Source organism: Stegodyphus dumicola, chromosome 3 (genome assembly GCF_044657685.1).
Source record: "Stegodyphus dumicola isolate Sdum_Otavi_A_Nest chromosome 3, ASM4465768v1".
Classification (NCBI taxonomy): Eukaryota; Metazoa; Arthropoda; class Arachnida; order Araneae; family Eresidae; genus Stegodyphus; species Stegodyphus dumicola.
The window spans coordinates 156,232,472-156,259,775 of NC_140770.1; the positions used below are offsets into that span (position 1 = coordinate 156,232,472).

A 27,304-nucleotide genomic window follows, 5' to 3' on the forward strand; every position below is an offset into this window, starting at 1 on the left:
ATATTCTCTATTATTCAATTTTCATGGACAAAGCCTTGTAATACATAACTAATGAAACAATGAATTCAATCTAGAAGAAATTATTACCAGAGATTTTGAAGAAGTTGACAGTTAAGGATTTTTCTGTTTCTATATAATGCCTAAATCCTTTGACGCGCGGTGGTCGTGCCCTGAAACCACCAATTTTGGAATTTTTTTTTTCTTCTTTCCGAAATTTTTGAATGAAAATTGATTTATTACTGATCTTTTACCAGAGAGTTTTCTCTGACCTCAACACACTTGTTCCCCAAGCTAGTATTGTGATTTTATAAATTATTTCCTGTGGTTTAAATTTAATGTAAATATACTTTGCTATAATAAAAATTGAAATCGCTTAAAGTTTTATTTAAATTAAAAATATTTTCTGAATATTTTGGGATGAAATATGAATAAAATAAGTATGAATGGGAAACGAATGATCCGTACCAAAGCCAAAAAGACCAAGCCCTCCCCATTAACATAAAAAACCACAAACGTCATCTGATGAAAAGAAACTAAATAACACTGGACATATACCAGTGAAATTTAGATCCAGGCAGTGTATACTTTGTAGCACAAGGAAGAAACCTCATAGAAGATACATGTGTGAAACATGGAATGTGAGTCTATGCATGTACCAAAAAGACAAAACATGCTTTGAACAGTGTCACAAATTTTTTTTTTCTTTGAAATTTAACAACAAAAACACATTATTTTTTTAATCCTTATTTTACTGAGTTTTTTTACTCATTTAGCCAAACGTCCTTATTATGTAGGTACTTATATTTTCACTGCTACAGAAAAATTACATAAATGTTTATATTTTAAATTTTTCTGACGATTAACCTTGTAAAATAATGTTAAAAAATTATATATAATGCAATTCTTACATATATATATATTTTTTTTTGTTTATTTTAAATTCGTAATTTTCTATTAATTCAGTATATTTGTTAAGTTTGCGGGAGTATAATGGAAAAGTAACCCTTTTTTCTATCAGCAAGATTTATTTCTATTTCATTTTAAAGATTAATAACAATATTTCTTCCCTTTTCATTTCTCATTATCTTGTAATTATATCACCAACTCTTTTTAATACATGTATATTTCTCTACTACTGAACTAGTTTCTTTCTAGTTTAGATTTAATGATTTGCACTGGTTTTTCAATTGTAAACTGGTGCAAATGTTACCAATGCAAAAGTTTAAAATCTGCAATCATCTGAGGCGAAGGAATGAATCAATAATATATTTTACAGAAGTTCCTAAAGGAGAATTAGGTTTGGTTTACAAAGATTTCAGATGACCTCTAGGAACAAACTATATTCGTTAACTGAGGTTTCACTGTACTTACAGACAATTTAGATACTGAAGTTACATTTGAAGATACACACATAAATCCAAATTTCATATATATACATAAATAGAAATTTCATATATATACAGAGAGAGAGAGAATTAAATTACATGAACTTTTGTAAAATTCAACAAATTACATTACATTACAAAAACATTAAAATCCAACAAATAGTAATATAGCAAAAATACAAAATCAAAAACTTCTCACACATACTCTTTACATTAATATATTTTTCTTACAAATAATACATATAATATATACAAATAAGACTTTTTAGTGTAATTTAATAATTTTTTTCTTTCCTCTACGTCTGTTTTTCAAGCTGTTATTTATACTTTTCAGCTTATAATATATCATAAGCTGAGCATATGAACTGACAATATATTCCCACATTTTTACTGCATGATAATGGCATGTAAGCCATTCATGATCAATTAGTTTCAGTTGGGATATAATTTTGGATTTCACATCTTTTTGGCTACATATTTTATCAAACAAAGTTACAAATTTTTCACCCATCTCACAAACAGTAAATGTAAACTGTTGTGAGGGGTAACACAATCCATTTTTCACTACATCAAATTCTTTAAAATACAAAAAGTAAGTGTGTTCACCCAAAGATTTATCAACAAGAAGAATATTCTTACATAAAGTGCAAGGAAATTGCTTCAATGCCCTTCCAGCAATATATCCAGCAACATAAGCTGCTGAATTTTGTGAAAATACATCATATGATGTACATGCAATACAAGCACTAGTATCAGAATTTTCATTTGCTACCAATAAGGGATCATCAAAGTCAATTTCCATATCATTTACATCACTGCCATTTCCAGGCTCAGTGTTATCGATAACTGTCAGCAACTCTGTAGGTATCAAAACTGTATCGTTATCAGGTTCACAGTTTGATAGCTTACTTGTGCTTATGATATTCTGTGCCATTAGTATTCTCATCCTCTGTTGAAAATCATATGCAGTTGGATGGTCATTATTTCCACCTCTACGTCTAACAACAGAGAAAAAATTTTCCAAGGCATCTTGGGTGAAACGACACATTAATACAAATGGTACATCTTCCAACAGAACTGGAATTAACTGCTGAACTGCTGATAGTGTTAATTTCCAGCCAAATATACTTGGGAAAGATATTTTTTTTTTCTATTTGAAATTCAATACCTTTGATGAAATCCATCTTTTCCTTCCAGGTTTTTAAGTGAATCGATGACTTGGTAACTCCTGCAAGAAAAGGATTAGAGTGCTTAAGTGTTCTACTGTTCAAACTGTCAAATAAAATATTTATGTTTGAACAGAAATCTGCTGTAAGACTAGCCGATGCGGGTAAGCCATTTAGTGCACTAAGGTAACACAGGCCTGAAGCCACAGAATGACTGAAGACCTGAGCTGCTAATTTTACACTCATAGCACTAAGGCAATCCACATTTACATGGCGGTCTGTTAATTTCGGAACACATCTGTGAGGCATTTTACGATCAAATTCCCACAAAGATACAATGTGGTTCCAACTAGCAATTTTGCCACCCTGAAATTTAACATCATACTTTCTAAAATTATTTCGCAAGCACTTCAAAAGGTGAGGCACATCAAAAAGTGTGAATACCTTTTTGTCTTGACATATAATATATGGTCTTTCTTCTGTGACTTTCATAAATTTTTTGTAACAAACTACATTGTTTGCACCACCATCACAAACAACAGCCACAGGTATCAAACCACAATCAAATAATTTTGATAGGGCTTCCATGACCAAAGTACACAACATAAAACCTGGAGTAGTGTGAGAAGAAAAAAAATAGCCAATGACCTGTTTCCACTTTTTACACAGCCCACGGACCATAAAAACAAGACCATGAGTTGCATATTCGGGAAACATTTTTAGTTCAGTGTAGGAACCATAATTTTCAAATCCAACAATGTAATCACTTTTCTTATCATAAGATAAGCTTTGCTTTAAAGTGATTTCATCGAAGGATAAGATGCAATACCTGTCATGGATTTTCAGTTTGCTAGCAACTAATTTTATGGCATTGAGCACAGCAACTGAAAATCCAGGTTCCATTTTTATACCAGATACAGCTTTCAATAATGTAGGCTTGCTGGGCAAATGCAAAAAAGCCTTCAGTGTATTATGTGATTTTGGACTACTAAGATAGATCTGAAGGCACAAATTTTTATCCATCAGTGACCATCTTCGTCCGTATTTTGACACATTTGATGCTTTTATTTGTGATTTTATAAAAGTGAAAACTACAGAACTAACTAATGAGCTAATCAGCTGGAGTGCCTTTTCGACTCCAGCTTTGTTTGCTTTACTTTTTGCTGAATGTTTTCGTTTTAAATATGCCAGCTTATGACTTAACTGCCTTATTTTTAAAGATTTTGGTGTTAAATTTTTGTTGCATTTTAATCTTTTTGGTGTCTCGGTGATATTATTTAGTTCTATGGAGTGCTGGTGTGAACCAAGTTCTAGAGAGCCAGAATCTGTTTGTGAAGTGCCAGAATCTGTTTCTGCCAAAGGACTTGAATTATCATCGATACTGATTGCATGCTGCTGCAATTTCGAGCACAACTTCATAGACAGCTGATGAACATTTACAACTCTGTCGTTCGTTTCTGGACAGCTCATCAGCTAGGAAGGAAAAAGAAAATTTATATATATATAACAAGACTAATGCATAATAATTCATAATATAATCATTATCAATTAATTATTTTATGAATATTTCATCTCTAAACAAATAAATATTTAACTAACCTTTAACACGGTTTGACATTTAGTTTTAAGAAAAGAAGTTTTGGTTAATCTTCGGATTATGGTAACTTGGCGATTTTTTGGCGACCAACCCTGCTAGTTGGTTTTTTTTTTTTTTGGACGCCATTTTGTTTTGACAAAGTAAAGGCATATTTTTTTTTTTTTTTACTACTCAACATTTTTTTCCAACAATTTGCTAACCGAATTACGCTTATGCTAGAACTTTTATGGAACAAAAGTGCTTAATCATCACGAAGATTAGGTGCGAAATTGGGAGAAAGTGCAGAATCGCCCACTGCTTGCAGCGTTAAGAATTGCACATACACGGTATCATCCATGTATACGTCGATCTATTTTGACTTAAAAAAACATCACAGAATTGCACAAAAATGGCATTGCGTACACTCTTGACTTTATCCATTTACACTGCTAAAGTCCTAGCTAGTAAACTTTATCGCCTTACCAAAATGTCGCCAAACTACCAGTTACCATATTCCAAAGATTAGCTGAAGTTTTAATTTTATTTTTAATTATCGTTAATTTCATTTATCCTGAGTTTGTAAATCTGATTCAAAGCCTAAAATTATACTTTGCGTAAATATATTCTGCTACATCATATTCTAAGAACATTCTGCTATATCCATAAAGGATTTACTAAGGAAAATTTAATGGATTTTAAAAAAGGGTTACTTTACATTCTCTCATACCAAAATTGACTATGTAAGAAACAGCAGAAGAGTCCTTTCATAATAAATAAGTTATATTATTTATGTAAACAAATGAAATTTCTGTGGGAGATTAAACTAAATTATCCTTCAGAAAAAGATTTATCACTCTTTTTAAAGACAGCAGACTACTCTCTTTCTAAGATAACATAGTAAGTTGTTGATCAGTACAATATATAAGAGGTTAAATTTTTAAAAATTTTTGAAATATATAAACTTGAAATTAATGCATACCTGTTTCACCAAATTTTGTTGGTTTAGCACTCGAATGCAAAAAATGCTTCTTAGTTGTGGAATATGCATTGTCTTCAAAATGTGCGGAACAAAGACGACTTCGATATAAAAGAGAAGGTGGCTTCTTTAATATTTCCTTGTCACGTCCAATCAAGTAAATTCTACATGCTTCAAGCCATTGTGCTGATCTATAAAAGTTAAAACAACATGAAATTTACACCTACTTTACACAGGGAACACTAGTTTTAAGCATTCATTTAAAATGTAACTTATTACTGTGCAAAACAAATACATATTTTAGTTTTTCCAGAAATTTGACATGTAGATAACATTTAAGTACTAATTTATGCACAAAAAAATTAATATTTATGCATTTTACTCAAACTAATGTTAAATTTTTAAGCATTCTGCTTATGAAAAAATTCATTTTAGCTGATGCATATATTCAACTAATGCTTCTACGATTTTGTAATATTTACATAAATATTTTATTACTATTGTATATATAATTAGGCTAAACAGATAAGGCAACATTGAATATCACACAAAGTATGTTAATGAATATAACGTTTTCATTTGAAAAGGAATAATTTGTTTAAATAACAGAAAGTTAAAAAAATTTCTTCATCTGTCATACTGTACTTATTTTCATGCATTTTAAATACTTATAACTTAAAATAAAAATTAAATTTTTACCTTTCTGGATTTTTAGGAAACCGAAAGAATTTTCTTTCAGGAAAATACCAAGAATTGGCATTACACACCACACAACGCACATAAGCCTTTGGTGAAGGATCATTTAACCTAAATGAATTATTATTATAAAGATTTAAATCACATCAGTACAGAATATATAAAAATTGAATATAAAAATAAAATATGGATATTTAATAATTAATTTACAGAATACATTTAAGTTGCAAGGTTGAAATAAAATAAAAAAAGAGCCAATGAATATCATGACACCAGAATTATGCAGCTAATTTACTTTAATAATTTTATTTTTAAAACTGGAAAAATTATTAAAAAATTAATTTAAAAAATAATTAAAAATTGGGATAATATTGCAGTTCTTAGTAGCAAAAAAATGATATCTGTGAATAGTTTATTATAAAGATTCTTTGATTATAAATAATGCTCAATGTATAGAATTAGAAAATATCATGAACTAAAAAATTGATACCTGGTTAAACGAAAATAGAAGAAGTTGCAATATACATTACATATAACTGCAGGAAAGATCGGATATGAAGAACTGAAATAATTTTCATTAGCAATCATAGTAAATCATCCATGATTGCTTGATTTTATCCTCGCAATTATATACAAATATACTAATTTTGCGTAAGAAGCTTTGATAGAGATTTTTCGAAATACTTCTGATTTCTTTAACAGTAGGAATTATAATTTTTCAATAAAATGTTCCAATGAAACTTTTAACTTTTTTAATGCCAACTTAATTAATAATCGTTCATTACATGATATTTGATTACCATCCCATGTTATGGAATGGATTTGAACATAACTCTGGTAATTAAAAAATAATTCTACTATGAAAAGGTATAAGAATTAATCTGGCTCTAGCGCGCATGCGTGAATGAATTTCAGAGAACCTGAATTTACGCCTGTAAAGTTGTCAAAAAAGACACATTTTAGACTCAGTTTTTCTCCGTGGCGTTGCTGTGCAGTCGAAGCTTGACTTCTTCTTACTATAGCTTCTTTGCTATAGCTTCTTTGTCCCAACTTTACGCCGAGTTTGGGATAAGCGTCGACCAATCAGAGCGAAGCTAAAACGAAGCGGCTTTCTTAAGACTAAGGCTCCTCTAAACCAGGCTGAATCACCAACTTTTCTCTCTTGGCGAGGGAGTGAACGCGCTGCCAATTTTGGCGCGTTTATCGCACACGCTGGCTGAATGTCTGCTGTTTTTTTAAAGATTTATTTTATAGACGCGCGGCATTCAGCGCATATAAACTTTTCGGATAATTTATTAATTCTCGAATAGTATATAGACGTTTTCACTTAAATAAAAATTTCGCGAATATTTTGTAAACATATTCAAAATAACTTTAGATGTTTCAGTTTCGTTAGCAGACTAAAATAAATAAGATATGAATAAAAACTTTCAATAGTGTCAAATGGGGAAATAGTTAAAGCGTAGAGTGTGCAAATAAATTTATCTTAATGACATTTTAACAAAAATTTTCATAAAAACACTGTAAATTCATACTAAAAAAATAACTTAAGAATATGTTGTCATTTAAGTCTGAAGTATATGGAAATAATTGTGCAAGATTCTGAAGAAACACTTTCTTTTAAATGTGTGAAATATTTCATAACATATATGGAAGAAGAAAGTACAGCATTCTGTGTTTTGGATGCTTTTCATCAAATGTAATATAAATACGAACTAGAAACCGTAATAAAAAGTCCTTACTCTTCAATCAGATCACCTTTGTGTTGCATTGTATTTGTAATACTTCTAAAAATCCAATTTTTACCTAAATTAAAAAACACGTTATTCCATAAAAGATAATAACTTTGAACGTATATAGAATGAATTTTGTAATTTGAGTTATGTTACAAAATAATTCATAGTTTATATATTTTATACTAATAATTTAGATAAAACCTGTCCAATTTAAGAATGTGTGTTAACCACATTCTTAAATTGTAAAAGGACGACTTAACCACATGTAATTCATTTCAAAGCATAAAAGAAAGCTTATTTTTTATTTTACACAGCAACAGCATTTTCATGCAGTCAAGTTTTTTTAACTGCTAGTTATTATATGTAATACTTAATATTAAACCCATTCTTATTAGAAAGCATAGCTAAGAAACTTCTTTTTAAAGCATCACAGTGATTGCAAAGAATGTCGTTAAATTTACAAAAGTATTGAAGATATATTGAACAGCATTATAACAAGAAAGTACTGTACAAAATATGTAAATTTAGCATAACTTCTCTTTTAGTATTTGCATAGTTTCCTCCAAATGAACCTTAATGGGAAGTTATCTTGCGAAAATTTAAAAGTATTAAAATGGCCTCTATTTAAGATGTAACTGCATTTATAATTATTTTGTAATTGCGAATAGATTATATTATTGCATTTAGATTATGCACTTACAACATAATTGCATAAAGTAATGAAATTAAGAGTTCACAGATACAATGTAATATAATTACAATGCAATTACCTAAATTGTAATTATAATCACTTATTTAATACCACAATATTATTACAATCACAATGTAATTTAAATTGGGTACTATATTTGCATACCCCCCACTCAAAAGGAGGTACTGATAAGCCTGGAAGTTATTATCAACAAAAAGCCTGTTCAGGACAGTTTGATGACAATTTCCACCGGGCGAAAAGTACATTCTTAAGCCCAGGCAAATCATGACAATAAAAATCATTTAGTCTTATGATTCACTATATTTTAAACCCTAAATTTGAATTCTGCACCAAATTATTTACCTATATTTTAACATACTTTATGAATTATTAGAAGCGATATGGCAAATATCTTCTAAAAATAACTGTAAAATATTTGTATCCATTAATTGATTCAGATACACACTTTTATTATTTAAGTATATCAAAATAACAGTTTCATGTTCCTGAAATACAAAAATCATGGAAAAAGTTAAAGTAATATTCTTAGAAGCATATGATATTAGTCACCAGATGCAAAATTATAGTTAATTTTTTGCCCTAAATACAATTTTATTACACAGTAGTTAAATGTGTAACTTAATAACATGTTATATAAAAAAATAATGATAATAAGTTTATCAGAAATGAATTAATTCTGCAAATAAACTTTCTGCACTTGAAAATTTTCTACACCTGAGGGGAGGGAGAGATCTAGTAAAATTAGATTTATTATAACTTCAGTTGGACCAAACACCTTCTCTCTATATATATGCATCACTAAAGAAATAAATAAAATTATCATGCTTAAAAAACAGATATACCATACCAGTTTTTTTTCCCTTGTTACCCTTTACATTGAGAAATAACAAACACTGAAAAATACTATCCTTGAAATTTTGTTTAAATGAAGAAACACACACCATCTTTTTATTTAAGCATTACACTTCAAAAACAGATACACATACCAATTTATTTTCACTAGCCTTTATACTGATAACATGCCATATAAAAATGAAAAGAATTATCCTTGAAATTTAGATAAAATGAAGTAACACAATGGGAAAATTTATGCACACGGACATCTTTTTTCTATTGCATGTTGTCTGACATGATCCACAAGTGCCTAAAAATGTACCCAAAGAAATGCATTTCAATATTAACAAAAAATTGTTTACAGATTAAAATTCATTCATTTCATACCAGTATTATAAAGATCATGGATGAAACAAATCTGCTTACCCATACTTTTAAGTAAAACTTTTATACTGGAAAATAGACTATATTTCTATATATTAGAAACAAGAAAATACTAATTTGAATGTTCTGCATTCATTTCTAAATCTCTACTCCATTGCCAAATTGTATAATACTGTGATTATAAATAAACTTGCACAATCCTTGCAATTATTGAAGTCAGATTATATATATTTTGTCTCACACTATTCAATTTATTCTATTGACTTCAGATGTCAATGTTAAAATTCTGGAAATTATTTTAACCAAGAAACAGTAGTGGGAACCGTGCATAAACAACTCATCTAACTTTTTAACAATAGTGATTATAAAACAAAGAAAAAAATTGTATATCATTCCAACGATATTGCAACTATAGTATAATGTTACATATATCTTTAGCAAACATTCAGATTTTATCTTGACTTTCCAAATTATTATTTATTTTTTAATAAATTTCAATATGCTAATGATTTTCATGTTACATTAGTATAAATTCCACAATTAGCACAGGAAAACAAAATCCGCGCTTTATATTAGAAGAGAAATTTCTTTTCCACATTCAAAACATCTACATTGGCGATGTTTGGCGACGGGTACATTAACCCTAGACTAATTTAATTATAGCTATTATTACAGAAATTAGCAGATACTCAGGTTATTGTACACAAAAATTTCACTTTACTTGCACATTATAAACATCAGAGAAGATATAAACTCTAAATGAAGGCGTAATTAACATTATACTTACTAAGCAAAGTTCAGCGCCTGGACCAGGTTTCCAATTGTCTCTTCGGCAATTATTTACCCATATTTTTCTTCTTTCTTCATTTTTAGGAAATTTTACCAATGTATGACCTTTCCGTGAATGATTTGAACAATTAATAGCTGTACATCCCCCCATTTTACACAAAAAACACAAAAAATTGTTGCACCGTAACTAGACAGCCGCCATTAAATCTCCCACTTGGGAGCGCGAATGCCTGATGATTCAGCCTGGTATATAGGAGCCTTACTTAAGACGATTTCGCAGTCACATCGAAGGCGACGTTTTTTTTAATATGGAACACATCGTATCCGAATGAGTTGTAATCGTATCCGAACAAAATAATGAGTTGTAATCATATCCGAACGAAATAAAGAGTTGATCTCGCAAGAAATCTACGATGATGACATGCATTTTTTAATGAGTTTTTAATGCATTTTTAATGAGTTTTTCAATTTATATTGAAAAATATGGATGAAACTCGTAAAGCGAAAATTAAGCTCAGGATTATGCACGCTGTGTATGATCCTGTAGATGATTGATCCCTTCCAATATTTTTCATTTTATTATGAAAATTCTTTAAAAAAAGCATGCTTGCAAAAATTTTATTTTTTCTGTGTAGATTATTATTATTACTTTCTTTCTGTCTATAATTTTTTTTAAATTATTACTGTAATTTTTTTCCTGTTTAATTATTTTTGTATTTAAGAATAAATTTATTAAAAAAGCTGGAAATATTGTATTGGTATTTGCTTCAAATGCTGATTTTTTTTCCAAACAAACTTCATGAATTAATTTTACTAAAAAATCAAATCAATATAAAGAATCTGCTGTTTTTTTAACAGTAAAAATATTACTTAAAAAAAATTATTTTCACTTATTTAAGAATAGTCACAACAGGCAATTCAATAGTGTAAGCTTTGTATAAGTAATAAAAGATTAATCTTTTGAGAAAAATGCTCTTATGAATTCCAAGAAAGGAAAGATGTAGTGAAATATCCTTAAAACAGCAGTCAACAGTCTAGACAGTTTTGTCTCCTGTTAAAGTGCAGTTTTGTCTGTTCTGTTTTTTAATTACGTTCTCCATGAAAGGAATTTACTTTTAATGAAACTAAATAGCACACATAATTCTTAACATGGACTATAATTTAATGAATAGTATTTGTTATTATTAACCACTCTTTATTACTATCATTTGAACGGAGTTTTGATCATTAAATTCATGCTATTTCTCTGGTAGAAATTCCTGGATAAGGTATGAATGTTTATAATTTTGATGTATTTGAAGACTTGGGTATCTAAAATTTGTCAATGTGAAATTACTTTTGAGATTTGGTCGTAAATAGAAATGACAGCATATCTTGAAATTAAATTCAGGGGTGCGGCTTATACATGCAAATTATTAAAAATAGATGTATACAAACAGCTGGCAAGACAGCAAAATGTATTTAATGATTGACCATAAAATACATTGTTGGGTGAACGTTTTCTAGTATTGTACTAGTTGTGTTTGCTGGTCATAGTGACCAGTTGTGGGATACTAGTACTAGTGATAATTGATACTGGTAGTGCAGCAAACTACTATAGTGATCGATAGGGACAGTGAATAAGGAGTGCTAAGCACACGTTTCACTGTCACAGAAACATGTTCCTTTTGATTGAAAATAGTAATAATAATAATAATAATAATAATAATAATGTATGGTAAGTACTGTTTTTAGCTTAACTGCTTTCACACCTGCAAAATAGAAAAATATTATATACAGGCTATCTGTTAGTTATCCTCAAGATTTTTTTTTAAATTAGGCATATTTAGAATATCGTATTTCTCCTAAGAGAAATTATATATAAAAATTGAAGAAGGTTTTATGTAGTATATAAATATGCATGTGCATGTTTATAGTATAGAGAGTACTACAGCACAATGCAGAAATATTCCATACTGCTTTGTACAGAAAGATATGTGCCAAAGTATTGGTCGTTCAAAAAATATCTCTAGACCATTTTGTTATTTTTCTTTTTTTACCTTCTTCCGATGCCTCTTGGCTAATGAGAAGGGCAGATAAAAGATCATTCTGTTGAACCGGTAAAACTTTGTGACGAGTTGAAAAAGCCATGACACAACGAAAAAAAGAAGCAGAGCGAACGCGGGAAATCAATCGAGCGGGAGAACAGCGTTGTAGACATTCCACGCACGCGCAAATTTAGCTTCTCTCATTGGCCATGGCTTACACCTCGTTATCGCAGGTGTGAACGGGTCTCCCGTATTTTATGCCCTTATGACTATGCCTCTATGCGCTTTACGCCCACGTCTGAACGCACCTTAAGCGAACTTGGTACTAATTTTATCGACCCAAGTGATGGAAATCAAGGGATGAAAGGCTGAGTCGACCTTGCCCAGCCCGGAAATCGAACCCCGGACCTGTGGTGCTGCTGCGCGATGCGCGAGCCACTGCGTCACCGAGCCTCTAATATGATATCTTCAGGAATTAATTTTACTAAAATGGCGAAAAAAAATCCACGGTAATTATTTAGTTCTATCCCCACTGTTTCGAGACTTCTAATCTGAATAGTAATTGTCTCAATTCCTTTAAGTTCAAACATGATTTCACAGGAGTTAAGCGTAAAAGTTTGTTTACATGTGAACGTACAATAATTTCAGTTTTACCAAGTCGATCTTTTAATAGCTCAAAATCTAAATCGTAATTATTTTGCGTTAATGTCAATCCTTGTATACATTTTAATGCGGAATTCTCTAAGAACGATTTTAAATAGTTAAATTTATCAATTTTTGATAACTGTTTATTCTCATGAATTGCACTTCAAACTGTCCCCAAAATCCCTGCTAGTTTTCATATTTGCCGTCGAACGCTTCTATTTTTAATTTCGGCAGTTTGACATTAGGATAATTAATAATTACCCCTTCTTTCAGAAATTCTAGAGGATTCATTCTATGCATGAATTTTACTTTCGTTTTCAGGTTTAAAGTGTCTTTCTAGTTTCGATTTGGAACTTGTAATCTTTTCGCGGTATTCCTGGTGTTAGATACGACAGTAAATGTACACCATTTTGTCCATTCATCAACTCATTTCTACCTAAATAATCTCTCAAAAATTTAAACACAACCAAACAAGTTTATTCTACCAAAAACATAATATTTTTACAGCTGTTGCCACTCAAGCAAAACTAAAAAGGAAATTAAAATTACACTGGTTGAATGTAGATGAACAATGCTCTTATAATACTTTCTATGGTAGAATCTAGCTGATAGATCTGATTAGCTTTTTCTTCTAACTGATATTTTAAATCATCCATCATCCAAATCGACATAATTAATATTGTCTCCCTTTAATGTGTCATTTATTTTATTCACAATTTTAGTTAAAGAAGTTCGAATAGTTTTTCCTTTACTCTTTAACTTCTCTAATTCACTAGGCTGTGTCATTTTCAATTACTATAACTCCCGGGTTTCGACACCATAAAACAAAATCGGATATAAATAATAGATCTTACCTGTTTCTTGATCTTCTGAGCTTCTAAAGAGCAAGTGAAAATTATTTAGCCTTTAATTCTTTATTGACACATTATACGAAGAACAATTCACTTGACAAGACACACCTTACATATTGTTACAAAAGGTACAGGCGTGGTAAGATAGCTTCCCCGCAAAGCAGTTTTAGGGTTGCCATAAAATTACAAGGGATGTCAGAGGTGCCACATTTATCGAGAAATCGCCCATTTGGCGAAAAAATTTGCGATATACCATGGACGGATGGAGAACCTTCTGGAACGAGTAATTACCTTATTTAGAAATTTCGGTTGATCTTTAGATTATGGTAACTTGGCGATTTTTTGGCGAAAATTTGGCGACCAACTCTCCCATACCAACCCTCTATTTTTTTTCCCGCCGCCATTTTGTCTTCTCGAAGTAAAGACATGTTTCCCTTATTAAGACACAATAACACGCCGAATAAATACTAATTCAGAAGTCAAACAACAAAAATCAGCGTTAATTTACAAAATTTTCACAGGACTAGTTTCGATGGTTTTACCGAACCATCATCTTCAGCTGCAAAACCGCATTGTAAATTAACGCTGATTTTTGTTGTTTGACTTCTGAATTAACATGTTTCCCTTGCCTGCTATTTCGCACATGCGCAGAAAGGTACGGAGGGTGGATGGATTGCCCCTTTAAAATAAGCTTCAGGGACTTACACAGAGTGTCTCTTCAGTCTGACGGAGCCACATTTGCTTCGGGAAACCTTTACTTCTTCTCCTTAGAGATTCTTTGATGTTTCTTTTCTTTTTATCTACTGAACACTTCTTCCAACAATCTACTAGCTGAATTACACTTATGCTAGAAATTTTATCTAACAAAATAGCTTAATCATGACAAATATTGACTGCAAAATTGGGAAAAAGTGCACAATAGCAAACTCCTTGCGCGTTTTTCAAAATAACGCATACACGTAAACCATGTACACGTCGACTTATTTTTACTTGAAAAAACATCCCAGAATTGCACAAAAATGGCATTGTGCACACTCTTCACTATATTCTGTACACTGCTTTTTTCTCATAAATTAGAAAAATTTCACGAAAATGCATGACAAGTTTCTAAATCTTTAAACCCGGTAAAAAGAACATATATGAAATTACCTGATCGCGAAAAAGTATATACCCTTTCCAAATATGAACATTTCCCCGTATAAAATAAATAAAATATCCAAAAACTTTTACCTCTGCATTATCTATTATATTACAAACGTCACCAACTAATTCATACCGCAAACATTACAAATGGTTACAAATACTTAGTGTCAAATATTTAAATTATTTCCATGCACGTTTACTTCTACTCTAACGTATACCAAATTCCTACAAACATATAATTCACAAAATAACTATCATTTAATTAAAATATAATTAAATTCAAAAACACTACTTAAAATATAAAAATCATTGCTAATAACAATTTTCCAATAATACCATATTATTTTATTTACTCCTTACATTTAGAACAATGCATAAAAATAATATCCTTAAATAATTAAAAATACTAACTTACCTAATCTTCTTCAGAATCTTGATTACGTGTCCGATAAACTTTTCTTATTTCCTCTGCTAAATAAAAAGCAAGCGTATGTGCGCCTGTTTCAGGATCTTTAAAATCATACTTATAGTTTCACAGCAAAGTACCAGGTAAAATAAATAACTTAATAAAACATCTTTACTTCTATCTCGCACAACCTTAAAGAAACACTTATTACTACCCCTTTCAATCCCACTAAATACCCATTTCGAATTCACTTTAGTTAGGGCCATGGGATCCAAAAATTAACGAACACTGTTTCACACAACACAGAATAAAGCTAAATACAAAATTTCCAGATTTTTTCCCGATTTCCCCCCTTTTCCAATTAAAGATCTGTAATTCGTCCATTAATATCACATGACATATCCCATGATCTCTCATTTCCCTCACACAAAATAATGCGTAATCGGAACTGAGTACTGCTCGTATTATTACCAAAGTCCCAGGTAGTAACCTTTATCGCCTCCAAAATGTCGCTAAACTACCAGTTATCATATTCTAAAGATCAGCCGAAATTTCTGTGTCTCCAATCTGTGGTACACAAAATTCCTTAACAGCATCCAAAAAACTTTCTAAAGTTATCTGAACTAGAATATGCATACTGCTGTCACCACATAAATTCACAAACATAAGAATAAAAAATATCCTACGTAGTGCCGAACTGTCGGTGGTATTTCTTCCAAAAATCCCTTTTTATTATATTCCACATATCTTTGATGGTGTCGAGATGAGCTCCAGTTTCTGTATTCTTAAATGTCACTGTGTGATTTACTGAGATGTGAACGAAGCCATTATCAAAAAGCCAATTGTACGACTTCCATCAGTTGGATATGATCATTGTTCAAGTAAAATATTCCGTTGAATTACATCCGACAAAATTTAATTTCTTGTTCTCAACCACTTAAAAAAAAAAAAAAAAAAAAAAAAAAAACCACCTTCTACTCTTGTGTACTATATCACCAAACACCCAGTTTACTACTGTCAGCCATTTTACCATGCAAATCACAAAATACGCAATGTACTTAAACACATCGTGCTTTTTTTTTTTTTTTCACAATAATTGCAGCACTCAAATGGAACAAAGAACTAATCGACATCTAACGCAGAAATAAGCCCTTACAAATATTTTCCCCCATCAGTTAAATTCACCTCAATGATGCAACCAATCATGTCTTAATAGGGTTTCTATAACATTCAGTTGCTCAGGTTACTTACTATAAATGAAACAACAATTTGGCAATAAATTAAACAACTTGGTGATAATCCAAGGGACACCCTAAAATATAGACTAACCCAAATTCTAAATGTAAGTTTAGTAATTTTTCATTCACTTCAAGCAGAAAATTTATCTTGATTTCGATAAATAAGGTTGCCTTGATTTTTCTCATATTTCAAATTTTATTGTCTCTGCTAGTGATGGGATATCAATTATAAAAAAATGAGTTAACTACCCTAACTATTTTAGGAAAAATGTATGGAAATATTTATTAACAAATATATATGTTAAAAGTTTTTTTTTTCTCTCACATGCACATTGTATATTAATGAATGTATGATAGATTAATAGTAGTAGTAGCAAAATTAAATTAAGCCATGCAGATCAGAATAACACTAATAATTCTATACGTCTTTATTTTCCCTTCTCATTCAGCTCTAACCCATACTGAGTTGTCCGAAGGTTAGTAATTGTGTGCATAAGTAGACATTGTAATAACTTGCTTGAAGTAATACTGAATATAATTTTAATAAGCATTTTATGGCATTAAAAAGGTCTAGCAGTTCTTTATTAAGGTATGATCAAAACAGTCCAAGTACACACTGCCATCATAATAATATGTAAATTTTTATTCTTTATCTTTTGTACAAGCTTCCTCCCCTTTCTAGAATAGTAGCTTAAATATTCGATGAGTTTTAGTTAATCCTACAGAACTATGTTATGTTCGTTGCATTTCAGTGACCTTTTTTTAATCTCATGAAAAATGCTCGTATATAATATTATTGGAATAAAACAAATTTAAATTAATGAAATACACAGATGTTTACGCTTTAATTAAAAAAACTTTTAAAAATTTATACCTACATCATATATCTATATTTAAATAATAGGGAAATCAGTTTGATCAGCTGCTTTCCCTGATTGGAAAAAAAAGTGAAAAGAAGACGACTCGTTTAAGAAAACCAATTTCTCCATCAGAAAGGCTGGCACTTTGTTTGAGGTAAGTAGACTCATAAATTCAATAACCTCTGTGGTTTCCATTAATTATGTAAAAGAAAATGTGTGTGAGTATATGTACACACATATTTTCCATGTGTATACATATATACAGTGGCATAACTAGGGTGTGGCAAGGGGGGACATCTGTCCCCGGGCGCAGCATCTAAGGGGCGCCAAATTGACGCTACGAAATTTTTTAGTGAAATGTTTTCCATTATTGGCCCACAGAAAGGGGTACAAATTCTTCAGTTGCCTCCGGGTGCTGGAAACTCTAGCTACACCCCTGCATATACAGTGCAAAGTCTCTAATCCGCACGTCCATAATCCGGACCTCAAAGCTACAAATTTTATGCACATGCGTAAACGTAGAATGCGTTTACAATAAGCTAGGCTAAAATTATCTAAGGCATATCAGTTAATGTTGCAGATTGCGCTGTTCCTTAATCTTCTAATTGGATTCGGCTTATTATTTTTTGCAGACTGTTAGAGCAATTTTATAAAAACTAAGTTTGAACATTTGATTATGTCAAAAAGAGTTTCAAATTTAGGAGCTGCCAAAGGATCTACAAAGCGAAAGCATGTTTCGATGTCCATCAAACAAATATTGGAATTGCTGCAAAAAATGGATAAAGTCTCAAAATTATATGCATACCCGTCTCAAAATTCTGCGAAGAGTATGACATTGGAAAGTCAACTGTATATGACATAAGAGAGAAGAAAAAGGAACTTTTCGAATATTTTGTGGATTCCGACACCCCACTTGCAATGGCTAACAGAAGAAGGGTTCGTTATGATAAAAGTGACAATCATGACAAAATGATGAATGTTTAATAAAGTAAACAAATAAATATTAAGCTTTTTTTTTGTAAATTTTGATACCCTTTAGATCATAATTGCTCTTTATTTCATAAATTAGTTTCATATTTTTAATTGTATGATTTCTGCATGCCATCTTACCAGATTTAAATTGATAATCTATAATCCGGAAAAACCCCTAATCTGGAATCGCCGAAGTCCTGAGGAGTTTGGATTACGGACTTTGTAGTGTATATATTATGTTTCTTTACTTTTGTAAGGTAAAATAAATAGATGTATGTAACATGACGGAGGTATGTATGAAATGTGTGTATGTTAGATGGATACCGAGTTTGTGCAATTCTTTGACTTGTTATTTTGGCTTTGTGTAGCGGCGATTTTAGGTACACAAAGCCAAAATAACAAGTCAAAGAATTGCACAAACTCAGTATGCATATACCGCCAAAAATTACCAATGGGTATCCGTAAATATACTTTTACCCTTCTATTTGCTATAATAATATGCTTATAAAATATCAGGCCCATCTTGTGCTAGTATATGATAGCTGATATTTGTTTTTGGAAAGTTGTGTTTTCCAGTTATAGTTGCAATTATCTATTACTAAATATAAGCAAAATGAGTTTACTTTTCTATCATATATACTATTGGTCCTTTTTTTAAAAAACCTGCTTGTTTTGAAAAAAGTTATTTAAGACACATTTTGAGTTAAAAAAGTAAATAAATAAAAGTTCTGAAAATAGACTCGCATAAATATTCAAACAAACAGTTGATGAACTAAAATTACCAAAACAAGCTTATGTTTAACAAATATTACCACAGATTTTTTCTTTTTCATGTGTACAATGGCAAACCAGTTCTATTTTTCAGATATTTTATTTTCAGAATAAATATGTACTATTTCTTGCTGATATTGCTAGATGTTGAGTTTTTAAAAAAATTTTTTTAAGGTTTTTAGCTACTGGTGGCACATATGCAGATCTTTCCTTTAGCTTTAGAATTGGCAAATCTACAGTATGCAATATTATAAATGAGACCTGTGAAGCAATTTGTCAGACTTTAGGCCCATTGTGTTTGCCTGAAATACAACATGCTTACAACGAAACCATTGGACTGAAGTTGCAGATGGTTTTTCATACAAGTGGAATTTTCCTAACTGTGTTGGTGCAATTGATGGTTAGTGGCATACCTTTTATTTTTGAAATAAAGTATTGACCCTGGCAGTTCATTATTTAATTAAATGCTATTGAATATATAATTACATCTTTGACATTACAAATAATGATTCTAGTTTAACACCATAAATGACAAAATGTAGTGTTATTTTTTAATGAAATTTGATATATGAACAAAATAATCTTTTTTTCAGCATCGAAATTTTCTTCTTAATAGAAAATAATTGTGATTGTAATTTGTCATATCTTTATTACATATTCACAAAGATTCATGAATGATGAAATCTTATAAAATATGTTTCTATTGATAGTGTTTTTTTTTTTTTTTTTCCTTTCATTATAGGGAAACACATTGCTACACAAGCCCCACCAAATGCTGGATCGTCCTATATCAATTATAAAGGATTCCACAGCATTGTCTTAATGGCAGCATCTGATGCTCATTATAGATTTTTGTATGTGGACATTGGAAATTTTGGGCGAATTAGTGATGGTGGAGTTTTTGCCAATTCTTCGCTAGGTCAAAAGTTACAAAACTCAAAATTTTTACCTGAGCCAGCATTGCTTCCTGAAAGTAACAAGGTTTTGCCATTTGTTTTTATTGCAGATGAAGCATTTCCTTTAAAAACAAATATGTTGTGGCCATTCCCAGGGAAACTCCAGGGTCTGGCAAGGGCAAGGAGGTGCATCGAAAATGCATTTGGAATTTTGACGGCTCGATGGAGAGTACTTCGAAACACTCTCAACGTTCAGCCAGACAAAGCAGATAGAAATGTGTTTGCTTGCTGCTGCTTACATAATTTTCTGATGAGAAATGAAATGGGTAAGGCTGCGAAGAGCTACTGTCCATTTGGATATGCAGATTGTATGTTTGAGGATGGATCTGTTCAAGAACGCATGTGGAGGCAAGACGAGTGCCATTTACCATCAGTTGGTCGACAAGGTGCCAATAATGCTACCGAATATGCAGCTGCCATTCGAGAAAGATTCATGCATTATTTTAATGAAGAAGGAGCTGTTCCCTGGCAAAATAAATTTATTTAGTTTTTCTGCTTTCTTTATGTTTCTTTTTGTATGTAAATTATGTGTTATTTAATATGTTTATTGCATATTAGTAATATTCTATAATAAAAAATAAAAAGACATTTTTTCTTCGCAAGTAATATATTATGTAGCAAATAAAAAAATGAAGTCAATGAGCATGGAAGAGTTGAAGCTATTTTATTTATTTTCCCAACCCAATAAGCTTTGAAAACCCATTTTGGCTTTGTATTTTGCCTCTTTGCTTAATTCTTTAAAATCCGGTAGCATACTCAGTAAGAAATTTCTGTAGGGATCATCATCATCTTTTTCCGTCAATACAGAGGTAGTACTTATCATGAAATCCAGAATTTCATCTGTTGCATCTTTTTTCCTCTTTTTAGAGCAGACATTGGATGCTGAATCGACATTTTTTAATGCAGATGTTTTGGAGCCTGTCATAGCAGCTTCTCTGCTAAAATCAACCTTATCTGTCATCATTGACAGACTTTCTAAATCGGTTACACCCCTTTCGTCATCAGAAGGAACAATGGCACTCAAGTTGAATTCTGAGTCATGTATAGAACTATTGAGGCTTGGCTCCATATTTTCTTCCATCTCCTCATTCCAAGTATCATTAGTGATTGTTCTGAAAAAAAAAAAAAAAAAAAAGTATGTTTCATTTTACAAATTATTTTACTTTTGTAAAAGGGGAAACAATTCTAAAAGCTTTTAATTTGTATGGTAGTTAGAAGCAAAAACATTTTCATGTCGTTGATAGAAAACACAATGACACTCTTTGATATGGTATTAGCAACAAGTAAATTTAATTTTAAATAATTTCTGGATATATCTAACATTCTGTTAAGTATGCATGATGCTTGCATAGTCCTTGCTCCCAACATGCTTTACAACTAACTGGTGGTGTAAAATAATTTAATTTTAATAAAGGTGAGACATTTTCATGTTTTCTGGCATGGCAATCTTTAACGCAGAAACAATAACAACAGAAGTTCATTTAGAATAATTAACATATCAGTTCTCCATTGAGTTAAGCTCAGTGGCCATTCATTACGTTTGACCTGTTAATTCAACATTTAGAAAATGCTTCAAAGTCACATAAAAAGTAAGCTTCATTGCTACCTATGTTTCATATTCCCCAAAAATGAGAGTTTTTTTTATATGAATATTAATGAAATACTCAAAAGTGAATTTTTAAGAAAAATTTCCTGTTTGATTGTTAGTTATTCTGTTGTGACAAATTCTGCAATTAGTTACATTATTAATGCAATAAAAACAATGTCATTATATGCATAAAACAGGGTATCAAATTGTTTTAGTCATACTATGATTATTTTATTATTAATAGGAATAACTATTAATCTTCAGCTGAACATGGAAAAAAATGGATATAAAAATATTAAAGATAAATTATGCATTTAATCATTGAATACAGTTTGTAAAACAGAGGACCAAAAAGTGAACTTGATTAACCGAGTAAAAAGTATTTTTTTAGTGAGAGCTCTTATTTTTCAAAAAAAAATTAATAAAATTTTAACTTGAATTTATGACTTTATGGATTTCTTTCTCCTTATATTTAGAAATTTAGTTTTGTTTTAGAAATGTGTTAAGATTTAGACAAACAGATGAATCTTTGGTTATATATATTATTTACATGTCATATACATGACATCATGTGTTTGTTAGGCACATGATGGCTAACAAAAGAATATGCCTCTTTAGAGGACTTTCTACAGAATACTGGCTTGTATTCACATAAAATGTGGGCTAAACCAGGCATCGGCAACTTCTGGCATGCAGTACAGTTCTCAGTGGCACTCTACACCACTCTTAAGAAAGTTATCAGACAAAGATAAATCTTCCTGTATTTACTATCTGCACTGTCAGGAAAATTTAGTTGCCAGAATTTCATCACAGTGCTTAATTTTTCTAATGAACACTTTTGTTAAAATAATACATAATAAAACTCTAAATCTTTATTCTCGCCTTCTGTTCCCTAACTCTGCATGTATTGCTGCATGAATCAAATTGTTTTAAATATTTCCTACTGTATGGCATCATGAATCATATTGGTATACTGGTTTGGCACAGTACAGCTACAAAGTTCCTACTCCTGGGCTAAACCATGAAAAATACCCATGTAGCTAGTGTGTGGTGTGAAGTTTTTACCGAAAGGGCCTACATACAAAGAAAAGTATAATCGCCGCCAAATGAACGATGTATAGACAGTGGTAATGATAGTGTTTGAGAGATGAAACTTGCTAGTGATATTTATAGATATATATATGTTCTCAGAAATACTGATCACTTTCAGAACTAGTCATCTGAAGTAGATGGTCATTACGACTGGGGAAATTATATTTTGAATATGAAGACCAATGAGTACAATAATGGTTAATATGCCGTAATAATTTATGAAAATTGTATAAACAGAAAAAGTCAGAATGATCATAACATAATAAATAATTAGTTGAAACCATTTTGTCTCAAAAACAGCATGAGGCTACTAAGGCCCCGTTCAGACGAGGGCATAAGTGGTTAAAGCCGAGCCTTGTTGCCAAGGCAACCAGTCTTGGCTACATCACAGAATCTGGTTTAGGGCTCGTGGCATAGGGTTCAAAGTTTTTAACTTTACGCCGGGATAAGCATCGACCAATCAGAGCGAAGCTAAAACGAAGTGGCTTTCTTCAGACGATTTCCCTATCACAACGAAGGCGACGTTTTTTTTAAATATGGAACACATCGTATCCGAATGAGTTGTAATCGTATCCGAACGAAATAAAGAGTTGATCTCGCAAGAAATCTACGATGATGACATGCATTTTCTAATGAGTTTTTCAATTTATATTGAAAAATATGGATGAAACTCGTAAAGCGAAAGTTAAGCTCAGGATTATTCACGCTGTGTACGATCCTGTAGTTGATTGATCCCATCCAATATTTTCCATTTTATTGTGAAAATTCTTTAAAAAATGCATGATCGCAAAAATTTTATTTTTTCTGTGTAAATTATTATTATTTTCTTTCTGTGTATAATTTTTAATGTCTATAATTTCCTGTTTAATTATTTTTGTATTTAAGAATAAATTTATTGAAAAAGCTGGAAATATAGTATTGCTATTTGCTTCAAATGCTGATTTTCTTTCCAAACAAACTTCATGAATTAATTTTACTAAAACATCAAATCAATATCAAGAATCTGCTGTTTTTTTTTTAACAGTAAAAATATTACTTTAAAGAAAAAAATATTTTCACTTATTTAAGAATAGTCACAATAGTCAATTCAATGGTGTAAGTTTTGTATAAGTAATAAAAGATTAATCTTTTGAGAAAATGCTCTTATGAATTCCAAGAAGGAAAAAATGTAGTAAAATATCCTTAAAACAGTCAAGAGTCTAGACAGTTTTGTCTCCTGTTGAAGTTCTGTTCTGCTTTTTAATTACGTTCTCCATGAAAGGAATTTACTTTTAATGAAACTGAACAGCACACATAATTCTTAACATGGACTATAATTTAATGAATAGTATTTATTATTATTATCCACTCTTTATTACTATCATTTGAATAGAATTTTGATCATTAAATTCATACTAGTTCTCTGGTAGAAATTCCTGGATAACGTATGAATGTTTATAATTTTGATGTATTTGAAGACTTGGGTACCTAAAATTTGTCAATGTGAAATTACTTTTGAGATTTGGTCGTAAATAGAAATGACAGCATATGTTGAAATTAAATTCAGGGGTGCGGCTTATACATGCAAATTATTAAATAGGCGTATACAAACAGCTGGCAAGACAGCAAAATGTATTTAATGATTGAGCATAAAATACATTGTGGGGTGAACGTTTCCTAGTACTGTACTAGTTGTGGTTGCTGGTCATTGTGACCAATTGTGGGATACTATTACTAGTGATAATTGATACTGGTAGTGCAGCAAACTACTATAGTGATCGACAGGGACAGTGAATAAGGAGTGCTAAGCAAGTTGATCTTGCAAGAAAAGATCACTGTCACAGAAACATGTTCCTTTTGATTGAAAATTAAAATAATAATAATAATAATAATGTATGGTAAGTACTGTTTTTAGCTTAACTGCTTTCACACCTGCAAAATGGAAAAATATTATATACAGGCTATCTGTTAGTTATCCTCAAGATTTTTTTTTAACTAGGCATATTTAGAATATTGTATTTCTCCTAAGAGAAATTATATATAAAAATTGAAGAAGGTTTTATATATAAAAATATGCATGTGCATGTTTATAGTATAGAGAGTACTACAGTACAATGCAGAAATATTCCATAGTGCTTTGCACAGAAATATATGTGCCAACCAGTATTGGTCTTTCAAAAAAATATCTCTTGACCATTTCGTTCTTTTTCGTTTTTTACCTTCCTCCGTTGCCTCTTGGCTAATGAGAAGGGCAGATAAAAGATCATTCTGTTGAGCCAGTAAAACTTTGTGGCGAGCTGAAAAAGCAAGCAGAGCAAATGCGGGAAATCAATCGAGCGGGAGTTGTAGACATTCCACGCATGCGCAAATTTAGCTTCTCTCATTGGCCACTGCTTACACCTCGTTCTCGCAGGTGTGAACAGGTCTCCCCTATTTTATGCCCTTATGACTATGCCTCTATGCGCTTTACGCCCACGTCTGAACGCACCTTGAAAGACATTGTATCTAAGTTTGTGTTTCATTAATCATTTAAAAAATTATATAATAATCCGCTTTTGAACAATGAATGTACTATTTCATGCTTATGCCAATGTGAACATACAGAGTAGATTTATGTTTTGTGAAAATGTATCGTTCCAAAATACATGGTGGACAAGTAAATTTCTTATCACCTACGAGCAGTAATTAATAGCATGTCTACAACACAACTGCTTTGGGAACAGGTGAAAACAAGTCATTCTTAGTGTAAAAACAATGAAACTCACGCTTTTTACATTCGTATGAAAACCTGAATTTTTATGAATTTAAGCACACTACTGTATATTAGTGATGATCTTATCTGTCCTGCCAGTTTACTTACATTTGAACACAAACTTGAAATAAGGGCTTAATCATCGACATTATACTTTTAATAACACAGTAAACAACCAGTTATAAAAAATGTTATTTTGGCAATCAGATATATAATTCATCATAAATAAATCCATTTTCAAAAAATTATATGATCTGTCCAGAAGAAGGTTCCTTAAAAAAACATATACAGTGTTTTAGAAGACATGGAACTATAGCTTACTTTCTTGAAATCACAACAGGAGCCAGAAAAGACATCTGGGCAGCAAGAGGCCAAGGTTTTTGAACAGACTTAGCCCCATCTCCACTCTTGGCTGTTCTTTTTTTTTTGAATACAATTTTCTTAAATTCTGCCACCTGTACATAATCTCATCAACTGTAATAAATGAATATTAAAAGTTTAAAAGCATTGTCCCAGACTGTTTACAAGGGAAATAAGTGAGATATTGCATTAACTGGAACACAATTAGGTACAGTTTTTAGAACTTAGTTCAAAGCAGTAAAAGTTAAAATATTAAGATAATTATCATTACTTGAGAAAAATGGGAATCAGTATTTTATAATAACCATTATTCTTTTCTGGGTTGACTAATTAAGTATGGCAAGGGGTTGTTAGTCTTTCCTTTTGCTCAAATTTGGTCATTAAGTATGCAGGTTCCAAATCATCAAAAATTATTTAGAAAAATAAAAACATGTTTTATTGTTATTATCAGTATTTTTATTCCAAATGATTAGAGTACGCGAATTTATAAAGTTTGTGCGATTTATTTTATTATATGAGGCAATAAACAGTACCTTTATTTTTATGAAGAGAAAAGTTTAGAAGAAAAAAAATATTACATTAACGCTTTTGTTCATGCTTTGCTTTCATTGCTTTTAGTTCCATTGCTACCCTTATAAGGGATGTTTCCATAACCGGCACTTGGCGAAATTGCGGATTTGTTTACATCGGAAGTGAGCGTACGTGCGCCAGAATATGGTAACCCTGATAATTGTTGCAACCCACACAGGGAATTTTCCTGAAGGAGGAAAAGGGAAATTTTCTGTTTACTTTTCGAGCGGCCAAAAAATAGCCAAGGGCCGGTTACGGAAAATTTCCCGAAATGTTCAAAGAAAGTCAAGTACTATAGTATATATTTAAATATATTTCGCTAATTCCTAATAATTCTCTAGTTTAAAATGAACTGAATAGAGCATTAATTATAAATTGACTTACATTTTTCGATTTAAAAGATGCCTCAGAAGCCAAAAAATCATGTCATATTTAAAAAAGTATTTTAGGAAGAAGCTCTATAAATAGAAAAGAAATAATGCATAATTTTAATATTAATAATACAATAAACTTTGATCTTAATTTTTGTACCTTAACCAAATAAAATTGAATTACCTTAATTTTTTTTCTAATGTAATTAATGAAAACTTATGAAAATATTTCATTCAAATTAAACCATTCTGAGAAAACTGTCCTGTGAAAAGTATAGCATTTAGTTCCGTTCAGAATGAAATGTTTAAAAATATTTTGTTTTCATATACTTAGGACTCTGAAGTGTTGTAGAAAAAGAAAATATATACATTTATATGTATATTTACGACGTAATTACAAAATATTTACATCCGAAAGCGTCAAATCCCATTGAGCTCAATGGTAAATGACCCAATATTTTGGTCACCA

General features: G+C 30.9%; 2 protein-coding genes across 4 annotated transcripts; one reads left to right on the forward strand and one right to left on the reverse strand.

Moving 5' to 3' along the window:
* The first annotated feature begins 13,470 nt into the window (after nucleotides 1–13,470).
* On the forward strand, nucleotides 13,471–20,768 carry LOC118206035 (uncharacterized). Of its 2 annotated transcripts, XM_085813538.1 has the most exons (3): nucleotides 13,471–17,578; nucleotides 19,342–19,567; nucleotides 19,910–20,768. In XM_085813538.1, the coding sequence occupies exon 3, from the start codon at nucleotides 19,990–19,992 to the stop codon at nucleotides 20,608–20,610; it is 621 nt and encodes a 206-aa protein (XP_085669664.1). In that variant the 5' UTR covers nucleotides 13,471–17,578; nucleotides 19,342–19,567; nucleotides 19,910–19,989; the 3' UTR covers nucleotides 20,611–20,768. The 2 variants fall into 2 exon arrangements, with proteins under 2 accessions (XP_085669664.1, XP_085669665.1); XM_085813539.1 differs by lacking the exon at nucleotides 13,471–17,578 and having other exon boundaries at nucleotides 19,077–19,567.
* Nucleotides 20,769–20,771: 3 nt separating this feature from the next.
* LOC146998146 (uncharacterized) lies at nucleotides 20,772–26,695 on the reverse strand. Of its 2 annotated transcripts, none has more exons than XM_085813541.1 (3): nucleotides 26,473–26,695; nucleotides 25,856–26,008; nucleotides 20,772–21,235 (listed from the first exon to the last, which is right to left on the reverse strand). In XM_085813541.1, exons 2-3 carry the CDS (start codon nucleotides 25,888–25,890, stop codon nucleotides 20,788–20,790), a joined length of 483 nt encoding a protein of 160 aa, XP_085669667.1. In that variant the 5' UTR covers nucleotides 25,891–26,008; nucleotides 26,473–26,695; the 3' UTR covers nucleotides 20,772–20,787. The 2 variants fall into 2 exon arrangements, with proteins under 2 accessions (XP_085669667.1, XP_085669666.1); XM_085813540.1 differs by having other exon boundaries at nucleotides 26,428–26,695.
* Nucleotides 26,696–27,304: the final 609 nt, after the last annotated feature.

Bases quoted from the DNA above. Each gene is read 5' to 3' on its own strand.
- LOC146998146 (XM_085813541.1), bottom strand. From the start codon at position 25,890: ATGTCTTTTCTGGCTCCTGTTGTGATTTCAAGAAA. The intron at 21,236-25,855 runs GTAAGCTATAGT...TTTTTTTTTCAG, and splicing joins CCTGTTGTGATTTCAAGAAA to AACAATCACTAATGATACTT.
- LOC118206035 (XM_085813538.1), top strand. From the start codon at position 19,990: ATGGCAGCATCTGATGCTCATTATAGATTTTTGTATGTGGACATTGGA.